Consider the following 11,488-nt stretch of genomic DNA (forward strand, 5'->3'; position numbering starts at 1 on the left):
AGAGAGAAGGAGAGAGAGACAGAGAGACAGAGACAGAGAGAGAGAGAGAGAGAGAGAGAGAGAGAGAGAGAGAGAGAGAGAGAGAGAGAGAGGAGAGAGAGAGAAGAGAGAGAGAGAGAGAGAGAGAGAGAGAGAGTCTGGTACAAGGAACCTGCAAGGTACTATGACTAAGGAATGTCAAAGGATAGAGGAGGGTCTCTGCTGGGCAGAAAAGGGCAATACCTACCTGAACATCAGAACCCAAACAGACAAGTGAGCCACAGAATAACACCCAACATTTTAAGGTTTCCAGAGTGCCTTCTTAGCTCCTTTAAGTAAGGACTGTAAATGCTATTGCCCTCATTTTACAAATGTGCAGACAAGCCCAGAGGCTAAGGGTTAGTAAGTGTGGAGGCCAAGCATCCTGACTGCCTGCTCAATGCCCCTGGCATCACACCATACTGGATCCTAGTAGGAATGGGGAAGAGAGGAGAAAAGCTAATCCAGAGTGAAAGAACCCTGGCTGCCAGCCTACCTTGAACTCCCCAACAACCTTGCGCAGGGCCCGGTCCAGCTCCTCTGAAGAGACCCGCACGTAGGTGAAGTCAATAAAGTCACAGTCGATGTCCTGGGTGCCCACAGTGCCAATGGAATAGGTGCCCTCCTTCTTGTAGTGGAACTTGCCAGTGCTTCGGTGCAGGAGCACTGTGTGCAGCACGGCCAACAGGGCCTCTTCCACCTGCCGCCCCTCCACGGACACCTCCAGGACCTCGGCCCGGCAGTTCATCCCCCGGCCTCTGGCTGCTCCCAACCTGGCGGGGGGCTGGCTGGCTCTGGGGGGAAAGTACAGCCAGACACACTGAGGATTCCAACCACCACAAACCCCGCTGTGCTGCCCACAGGCCCAGAAGCCTTCCCTGACAGACTCCCCACCCCAGACTCATGGAGCCTTCGCTATCTGCATCTCATGTGGCCACTAATCAATCCTGTACTCCTTGGTTGATGGGCTCTTCCCTCCCCAGCTAGGAAAGATGGCACCTTCCCCCTCAAACACAGTGACCCACATATACCCCCCACACACACACATAAATGGATCCAAACTCACCCAACATGCATTTATCAAGCCCCACTGTGGGTAAGGTGGGACAATGTGCAGGGCCCTGGGGGGAGAGAGACCTAGAGATACAGCAAGGCAACCTCTACTCTCTAAGCGCTTACAATCTTACAAGAGGGATCAGTACAAGAGAGGAGCAGCTACCTAATGTGAGCTGGGGAAACACTGCCAGCTAGAATGAAGACAACCCAAGAGCTGAGGTGGAAGGAAGCAGGACCCTCATCCATGTGGGCATCCCCCAACCACTACAGAGCAAAATTAAACTCTCCTCCTCCTGGACCAGGCTCATCCCTGTCTGTCTGTCCAAAAAGCCTCCTGAGAGGAGTCCCTAGATGTGCTGGACATTTTCTTTTAATATCCTGTGGCCACCAAAGGGCCCCCGTTGATGGCCACAGGATATTAAAAGAAAAATTATTAAATTTTATTATGTATATTTAAAAATTAAAAGATATTAAAAGAAATATTTTATCTTGTGTTCTTGCCACAAGACCTAACTCCTCCTCTGACAGTGGTTTGCTCTTCTCACACAGAAGGTAGTGCATCTTTCCACTTCCCTCTGGATCACCTGCAACACTGCGTTTTTACAGAGCAAGCCCTCAACAGATATTTAATGACTGATGTATGATCCTTCAGAAGGAAATGGGAGGAGAAAGGAGAGGCACTGGGCCCCCTAATACGTTCTGCATCGACAACTTCTCCATCTGAGTCTTTGCATTAATTCAGAGCTACCCTTCATGGCTTTCTAGGCTGCTGCTTCACAAGTCCCTAATAGCTGGGCCTGCCCAGGTTCTTCCCTTCTACTGTTCCTTCAGCTTGGGCATTCTAGATCCTGGTACCCTCAACCCATTGATCAAAGATGAGGAAAGTCTGTCCTCTCCTAGATCCTGAACTCCCAGTAAGAAACAAATCTTCCCAATCCAGGCATTGTTTCAAGAGAAAACAACAACTATGGTGTCAGAAGATGAGAATTCAAATCCAATATACCCGTGTGACTTTGGGTAAATCATCTATCATCCCTGAGGAGACCCAAGATTCTCCAAGAATAAAATGAGGGGACTGGATTGGATTATCTCTAAATCCAGGACTTCTCAGCTCTAATTCCTAGGAATCTATAATCTTTGTGGGCAGGGGTCTTGTCCCATATATTTTCCTCCAAGTCACTGCAAAAAACTGGAACTTAATTTGTTTGTTGAATGAATGGTAGTGACTATTTGCAAATGTCAATTTCTCCCCCAGGGTTTCAAAGACCTTCTCCAAGATTTTTCTGGGTGCCTTCTTGCCTCCTAAAGCCACTTCATCCTCAGCTCTTCTCCACCATGAGCCTCCCATATAATGAAAGAAATCACACACCATCCTAACTGGGTTCACTAAAAATTTATGGGCCTCATACCAGATCCTCATTGCTGCACAGCAATCTCATTGTTCCTTGACAGATTCAACAGTAGTAACTGCCCAGGAAATTTTCTAAACCATCTCTTCTTTCAGGCTTCTTCCTCCAAATTCCTGTCCTGGCCTCTCAGCAGAGGACATGGACTCAAATTTTACTGAGAAAATATAAGTCAAGGGAAATTGGCTGACTCAATGGATAGCAAGGGAGGCCTAAAGACAGGAGATTCTGGGTTCAAATCTGGCTGCAGACACTGCCTAGCTGAATGACCCTGAACAAGTCACTTAACACCTACTGCCTAGCCTTTATCACTCTTCTACCTTGGAACCAATACACAATACTGATTCTAAGATGGAAGGTAAAGGTTTTTAAAAACGAAGAAAATAGAAGAAGCCATTTATGCTGACCTACCTCCCCCCAGTACTCCAAAGAAAATTCCTTCAACATTACCCCCAAGTTTCTCATCTTTTGCTCCAGGCTTTGAAGACAGTGTGGATTGTGCTCTTGGTCCCTTCTCCTGTGGAAGCCTCCACCTCAACCATCCCCCAAACCTCCATCTTCCATCTATCCCTAACGACTTCCTTGGTTCCAAGCATCCTCCATCATTAAAACACCATCACTGGACCCTACCATGCCCTCAAGTTACTGTCCTTTGCTCCTGGACTCCCTTTAACAAACACATGCCTAAAAAAAAGCCACCTGCACTCACTGTCTTTTCTATCACAGACTCTCTTCTCAGGCCATACTAATCCCAGCTGCCTAATCTCCAGACTTAACTCAAATTGCTCACTCCATGCCTTCTAACCACTTCTCCATTTCTAAACCCGCCTTCTTCAGTCTCTTGACCTCTGCTGGCATCCCAAAGGGCTCTGAACTGGCCACTTTGCTCTTGGGAAACTCTCACTTGGTGACCCAATCAGCGCCCACAACCTAGTCCTCCTGGTCCATGTCACCCATCCCTCTTCTGAGCCTCTCTATTCAGATCAAGGACACTTCCAGCCTTCCAGACAGCCAGCTGGGAAGCCTGGGGTTCACCCTGAGCTCCTCCCTCTCCCTTACCTCATACATCCTGTCAGCTGTCAAACCTCCACAACCTCTGTTTCCTTTTCTCTACTCACCCAACAGCTCCCCTTGTCCCAGCTTTTAGCTCTCCTTTTCCCTCCTCTCAGGTAACAAACCCCTGAAGAAGGAGCTTCTGTCTCCAGCCCTCTCCTGAGCTGCAGAACCAAAATCTTGGACCTGCCTTGGCTGTCATCTCAGACTTGCTCTGTACACAATAGAAGTCCAAACCAACTACCTTGTCTGCTCTTCCCTGCCCATATCTAACATCTCTGTTTCTGACAAGGTGACCACCAGCCTTCTAGGCATCCAACTTCTAAGTTATCCTCTACTCTTCCTGGCAACAGCCTAAATGGTCTCTCTAATCTGAATCTCTTCTCACTCTAATCCTCTTCCCAGCTGATCATGTAAGCTACCACCACCACCACTCAATCAACTCCAATGGCTCCCTATCACTTCCCAAGGATGGAAAAGGAACTCTTCTGTTCCATATTTAATATCTTCATAATCCGGCCCCTTTCCAGGCTCATGAATTCTACCGTCTAGTCAGACTGGCCTTCTTACTGATCCTCACACAGAGCCTCTTTAACTCCCAATCAACACTCAGTTCAAATACCATCCTGATTCACCTCCTACTCCACTCCCAACTAACTTCATTTTGCATATCCACGTGGTCTCCTTTGAAAGAATATGAACTCCGTGAGGGCAGGGCTACTTCGGGTTTGTCTGGGTATCCCCAGCAAGAGCATGAAGCCTGAAAGAGAGGCAATGAAGAACGTTGGATAATGAAGGGGTTCTTGTCCTGGATCCTCAGCTCTGCCGGGGACACTCTGGCACTGCTCCGTCCTGGTTCCTCTTCATGCTGTGTCACCACCAGTGCCCCACACTTGCCTGGGTGATCTTATCAGTACCACAGACTCAATTCCACAGAGGTGAATCATCCACGAGGATCTCATCAAGCCTGTGCTATGTGTCAGGCCCTGTACTTGGCATGAGAACACATTTACAAAGAATGAAGCAATCCCCACACAGGAGGAGCTTCTATCTAGCCCTCTCCCCTGAGCTGCAGTGCCAGGATCACAGAACTCTACTGGACAGCTTCTCTCTCCAGTGGGATATCCTGGAGGTACCCAACAGAAATGAGAATCCAAATCTCCTCTCTTCCTTACCCAAATTTCTCTTTCTAACTTCTGTCTCTGTCAAGACAACCACCAGCCTTCTAGTCATCCAGCTTCTTAATGTTAGCCTCAACTCCTCCTCCTCCCTCACACCTCAGACTCCCACAGGTCAAATGGCTTTAGCTGCTTTTCCCTGCATGGGACAATCCACCTCCCACATCCTGACTAACTCATACCCATGGGAGACACTCACTCTTCTCTCTTGACTGGAAACTCCTTGAATGCAAGGACCGTCTCTCTTTTTTTGTTTCCAAATTCAAAGTAGCCTCCCCTAGGAGAGCTTTCTAAGCTCTTGAGAACTGGAATAGACCTTTAATTAATCTAGTCAAATCTTATTTTAGCCACAACTGAAAAAGCTGAGGCCCAGAAAAGCTAAGGGATGTGTTCAAAGTCAAACAGGTAATGATGGGATTTGAATTCAGGCCTGGCAACCTGTGCTCCTCCCCTTGTAGCCTCTCTATACTGGGTTGATGAGGAAATTTCCTGCCTTCTTTCAGTTTTTCTTGCAGTGCCCTAGGATCTCTGAAATCTTTTCCCTTAACCTAAAAGATGAGCTTCCCCCCATCAGAAGTAGTCTCAGATACTTCCTAGATATATGACCCTGAGAAAGTCATTTAACCCCAACTGCCTAACTCTCACTCATCTTCTGCCTTAGAACTAATAGATTCTTTTTCTTTCTTTCTTTTTTGGTAAACCTTTACTTTCCATCTTAGAATCAATACTGTGTAGAACAATACTGTGCATGTCCTAAGGCAGAAGAGTAGTAAGGGGTAGGCAATGGGAGTTTAAGTGATTTGCCCAGGGTCACACAGCTAGGAAGCATCTGAGGACAGATTTGAACCCAGGCTCTCCATCCACTGAGCCACCCAACTGGCCTAGATAAGACAGTAAAGTAAGGATTGTTCTGTTTTGTTTTGTTTTTTCATTTTAAAAAATGTGCTCCTCTCTAAATCCTATGTCCCCACTCATTTTAGGAATTCCTAAGGTCCCTTCTTAGACTTCCTGAGCATCCCTCTGGGTTTGGGTTAGTCCCAAGATCTGGCCAGGCCACTATCTGGCATCCAGAAAAAATCCCAGGGAAGCTGGTCAGAGCAGAAGGAATAGATTGCCTCAAAGGTCAATGGTGTTCTCTGCGTTATCCTCCTTTCCCTTAGTGACCCAATTCTAGATCATTCATCTGTAAACTGATCTAAACTCTGAACCTTTCCAGAATCTCTGTACATTTTCAAATGGATCTGGATCAAACTGGTGGCTTCCTTGGACTTGCTCTGTCTAAACAAATGTCATCCAACTTCCCCTGACTCAATGGAACAATTCATACGGTTCCACAACAATCTAAGACACAACATAAGTTTTAGTCAACACCCTGAGGCTCCCCAGTCCCAGCTGTGGCCCAGGGTCCAGTCCTTACCACCGCCCATAGTAAAGACAGTAAAAAGGCATTTGAACCTTCCCTTACATATCCAAAAGCTTGCCAAACTCATCTTTCTCAATCATATGGCTCTCTTCTTTCTCTGCTCAGCAACCAATTGATAAATTTGATTTCAAGGGTCAAATGCATAATCTTCAATTCAAACCCCACCCACCGCCCTCTGTATTATATATAGATGTACTCCTAGCATCTCAGTATTATACTTTGGGGGAAAAAAACAACTCCTTTCTCTTCACCCACCTCCTTCACATAGGCTTTTAGTCCAAACCCAAGACTATCACTCCATTCTTCACTTTAGCCAGATTCAGATCCCCTTCTAAACAAAGCTCTGTAAGCTATTTTTTGGAGAAAACTTTCTCTAACCACATCCTTTTAAGACTAAATTTACTCCTCTGTCTCCACTGCAAAATTAGGAACTCCTAGATCCTTCCTGTGAATCCCCCACCCTGCTCCTCAACACCACCACCACCCCTAAAAAACCAGCTCATACTAAATAGAAAATTATCTGGCCTCAAACACTTCCCAGCTCTGACTCTGCACGTCACTTCCCCACTGCCCAGCCTTTACTGCTCTTGGACAAAGTATCCATTCTAAGACAGAGGGTAGTGCTGATCTTTGTTACTGTAATTCAATTCCATAAACGTTTATTGAGCACCCACTGTGTGCTAAGCCATAAAAGGTGCTACTGTTACTGAAATTCAATTCCATAAAAGCACTTATAAGGCGCCTGCTGTGTGCCGGGCCCTGCTTAGCCATAAACGGTGCTACTGTCGGTCTATTACGGTAATTCCATCCCACAAGCACTTATTAGGCGCCTGCTCAGCCAGCCCCGGGTAAACCGTAAAGACTAGTATTTCGGCGCCGGTTTCGGGGACAGTAACTACTTGGTGGCCGCAGAGGCCAGGCCGGGAGAGGTCTGAGCCCACTCTCCCTCCTATCCTACGGAGAGAGAAGCTGTGGGTCCGTGTCTGAGGAGCATGGCAGGCCCCTTGCACCCGCAGAGGGGCGCTGCGGCCAGGGGGGCCTCCCTACCTTTCGCGGACGCCGGGGGCAGGAGCGGTTAGGGCGGCGGGAGGCCCCTCAGCGCCGCTACCGTCGGTGCATCCTCGCCCGCCCCGAGACCCCCCGGGGTCCCGCCTGGCCCGGTCCTTCCCGGGGTCCCACTGCGCGAGACCCTGGCACCTGGGGAGCGACGCAGGCGCACAGAGCTAGGGGACAAGGGCCGCAGAATCCCCGCGAGTCTAGGCCGAAGTAATTCACTCACCGCTTCGGCCGAAACCATCCACTGACCTGGGGGGTGGAGCCTGAGGACTCTACCATCCGCCCCTCGAGTCAGAGGGCTGGGGTCAGCCTGTTCCATCGTCCGCTCCCCGCCACGGGGAGGGGTGAAGGGAAGAGAAGCGTATCTGTTCCGTCGAAGCAACAGAAAAGGCTCTTTTCATAATTTTTTATCATCATGAGATGTATTTTCCTTTCTCTGGAGATAAAATTCTTCTTTCCTCGCCATTCGTTCCTTTCTGAGATTGAACTCTGCGAAGTTCACCCCTTTTTTGCCCGTTCCATTTCCTCCCCAACCACCGAGATGCTGTTGTGCTTTGGAAAGAGCAGCCCAACTTCCGGCAAAGAGAGAAGTGGGAGTGGGCCGATAGAAGGGCAAGGGAAGCTCTCTTTCGCCCCCTGGACCGGAGGACTCTCCGGAGGCTACTACAACTCCAAGGCGTGGCCGTAGACCCGGGCAGAAATTCTGGCTCAGATTCGAGAGAGTACCGAGAGTAACTTTGACTTGGGTTGGAGGGAGAATGGGGGTAACACTACGAACAAGCTGCATTTCCCGGTAGGGAATGGCCCGAAATAGGAGCCCTTGAGTGATTGTTGAGAGATCTGCGTGGTTCCCCAAGCGCTGCACTGCGGAGTGCTGTGTGACGATGCTTTAGTCTCTAAATGTCTCTGAGCCTCCACTCCAAGACGATGGAGAGACCAAGTCCTTGCTGGAACGGAAGATGTAAAGATACAGGTCACAGCTCAGCTCTGTGACTTTGAGCAATCCCTTCGTTGTTTTGTTTTGTTTTCAAATCTCCTCAGTTTCCTCATCTGCAAAAATACACAGAGTCGTTCATTATCAAGAAATGGTAAGGGGGGAGGGCAGCAGCTGGGTAGCTCAATGGATTGAGAGCCAGACCTAGAAACGGGAGGTCCTAGTTTCAAATCTGACCTCAGACACTTCCCAGCTTTTGATCTGAGCAAGTCACTTGACCCCCATTGCCCACCCTTACCACTCTTCTGCCTTGGAGTCAATACACAGTGCTGATTCCAAGACTGAAAGTAAAGGTTTAAAAAAAAAAAAAAAAGAAATGGTAAAAGGGTATTGAGCTGGAAGACCCTAATCAATTTCTACTGATTGATCAATTGATTCTGGAATAAATGCTTCATTTTACTCTCTTCCTCCGGCCCAACCACACTGGACCCAGATCCCAATGAGTCTTTGTTGGTCCTAGACCCAAACTCCTTCAGAGTGTGGGATTCATGCTAGGCAATTGGGATTAAGTGATATACCCAGGGTCACACAGCTAGGAAGTGTCTGAGGCCACCTTTGAACCCCAATCCTCCCATCTCCAGTCCAGACTCTCTCCACTGAGGCACCTAACTGCCCCATAATTAATGGGATGTTAAAGGGATAATTTTTTATATATATTCTACTGCTGGAACACTTTCCTTCAGTCATGATTTTTTTACTGGTTCCCACCTCCCTCAGGAAGCTTTCTCAGATCACTACCACCCAGGATCCATCCCTCCTCATATATCTGACTGTCTGTGGCTCTGTCTGGGCACTCTGAGGTAGGATGAGGGGAGGGTAGAGACCAGAGCCAAGGATCTGACTGCCTGTCTGACAGACATTGTGTCTTCTGGCAACTGAGAGACAAAAAGAAACAAAGGAGGAAGGAAATCCTGGGAGAGGAAGAAGCTGGAGTTCAGGGAAAAGAGCCAGGTTAAGGGTGTCTGGAACCGGCCTGACCAGCCCCTGGGCAGGGGGAGGTGCCCTGGACAACTCCAGGAGGTCTAGTTGTGAACAAGCCAAGTTCTACCCCAACACACACACACACACACACACACACACACACACACACACACACACACACACACACATATGCACAGAGCCCTTCCTGCTACCAATCATATCTCTCCTTTCCTTCCTAACCTCTGTTCTTGAACCCCTTCTCCCGACAGCCTTTCCTGAATTCCAGGGAAGAGAGAATCCCTTCCCCAAAAAACTTGGGAGCTCTCTTGTCTACCCAGCCTGATTCAATCTGGAATTTCAGACATCCCTGAGGTTAACCTATCCTCAAAGAATAGATTCACAGCCCCTAACACACACACACACACACACACACACATATCCCTACTGGGTAGCTCTGCCTACCCCAGCCCTAGGATGGAAATTCAAGAGGACTTCTCCAGTCCAGTAAAGGAAGGATCTTCCTTGGGTCTGTGGGGTGGGGATGGGGGAGGATGATTGTCCCACTCCTCTCTGATAGCCCTAGCATCACTTCCCCAGCCTGAGCTGCTCTGCCTGGTGCCCCAAAGCCCCAGCCTCCACTCCCCAAGCCAAGGTGCCCTGTCCTAGGTACTAAAAATGTAGGCCCAGGCATCCAGAGGGAAGGAGACCAGGGGCTCCCTCAAGGAGCTCCCATCCTAGCGAGTCTCATTCAGCCTACAGGCTCTGAGTTAAAAAGACTGAAAAAGAACCGATTGATGGAGCCTTGAGTTGGGGAGGGGTGGAGTTGAAAGGGGTTTATTTAGACAAGGAAGTCATGGAGGAGGGGAATATGGAACAGGATGAGGAAGGAAGGGAGGGACAGAGCTGGGAGGGAGCCTGGGAGAAGAGAGGAGTTCAGAGACTACCAGGCAGGAGGGGGTACTTCTGCCAGGCTGGAGAATCACAGAAAGGTTTGAAGAAGGGGGATTTGGAGAAGCCTTGAAGGGCAGACCAAAAAGGCAAATTTCACGGCTGGAGACAGCCGGCCTTCCCTCCCCTTGGGGTTGCCCTAAGATCCTTGCTCCTCAGCTGACCCCAGCTGTGGCGTCAGCGCCCCTGACTTCGGCAAGGGTTAGTGACTCAGTCCCCAGCAGCAAAAATATGGGGGGGGGGGGGTAATGGCAGGCTCAGGGTGTTACTAAGAGTCAGCTGGAGTCCTGCTCCCTGGGCTGTCATACCCTAGGGAGGCACACCCCCAACCATGCACTCAGGGCAGGCAGACATCGGTCCTGTGGTGCGGGGGTGGCCTCCGGAGGCTTCTTTGCTCTGGAACACCCCGCCCCCCTCTTTCTGATGTCACTGAGCTGCTCCCCCCCCCACCCCCTCCAAGCCCCAAGCAGCAGAGGAAATGGTGAGGCAGGGAAGGGAGCAGGAGAGCGTGAGAAACTGACGCCCAGCCCACAGCTCTTCAGGCCACCCCAGGAACTGGACAGGGCCCAGGCCCCTCTGGGGAGGTCTGGGGGGAGGAGGGTCTCTATGGCCAGCCCCTCAGGCTGGGGGAAGGGCAGTGCGCCCAGCCTTCTGGAGGAGGCTGGGGAGAAGCTGGGGAGTCTCTGTGTCTCTGGGCCCCAGGAGGAGAGGTAGGGGCTGAAGGGCTCGGCCAATTCCAGGAGGGGTTCTCTTCCATGAAGCTCTCCAGCAGAAAGCACAGAGCTGTGAGCTGGTCTGTGTGCTGCCAGGGCTGCCCGGGCTGCCCAGGCCCTGGGATTCCCCAAGGGGCACTGCTTCCCTCAGAGGTTGTGGCAGTCGGCACCCCTACCTTCTTAGCACTTGCTGGACACTGCTTTGTGCTAATAGCATGTCTCCAGAAGGCTCTGCCTCCCCTCACCCTCACAAGCCAGCTTGATTTATGGCTGTGGGGGGGCACTGACCCTGGCAGTGCCAGCAGCCAGGGGGTGACCTTGCAGCAGAGATCTTATCTCTTACTCACTCCATACATGTGCTGAGCTCTCTCGAACACATATACACATCTGGCCTCAAACCTTTGCTAGCCGAGTGACCCTGGACGAGTCACTTAATCTCTGTCAGCCTCAGTTTCCTTTACTGTAAAAGGAGGAATAGCACCTCCCTCCTAGGGTTGTTTGTAAGAATCAAATGAATAATATTTAAGTTCTTACACATAGTGTTCATTCCCTTCCCTTCCCTTCCCTTTTCCCTCTCTGTGCCTGAAGATCAAAATTTGTCATCTCCAATTTCCTTCCAGCTCTAAATTCTATGATCCTCGGTGTATGAACTATGATACCCATTTTATAGTTGAGGAAAATTGAGGTCCACCATGGGCAAGAGGTAGATCTGGGACTTGAAC

The 11,488-nt window shown here is 49.7% G+C and overlaps 1 protein-coding gene across 2 annotated transcripts in view; it reads right to left on the bottom strand.

The window, feature by feature from the left end:
* Positions 1 to 7,654, bottom strand: part of ATG101 (autophagy related 101) — a 12,287-nt gene extending 4,633 nt beyond the window's left edge. Inside the window, exons 1-2 of one of the 2 annotated variants that reach the window (XM_044678254.1) lie at positions 7,414 to 7,654; positions 515 to 812 (exon numbers count right to left, since the gene is read on the bottom strand). In XM_044678254.1, the coding sequence (XP_044534189.1) occupies positions 515 to 812; positions 7,414 to 7,469 (354 nt within the window). In that variant the 5' untranslated portion in view covers positions 7,470 to 7,654. Of the gene's footprint in view, positions 1 to 514; positions 813 to 7,181 lie in introns of both variants that reach the window. The other variant, XM_044678255.1, reaches the window with a different exon arrangement.
* Positions 7,655 to 11,488: the final 3,834 nt, after the last annotated feature.

Source organism: Gracilinanus agilis, chromosome 5 (genome assembly GCF_016433145.1).
Source record: "Gracilinanus agilis isolate LMUSP501 chromosome 5, AgileGrace, whole genome shotgun sequence".
Lineage (NCBI taxonomy): Eukaryota > Metazoa > Chordata > Mammalia > Didelphimorphia > Didelphidae > Gracilinanus > Gracilinanus agilis.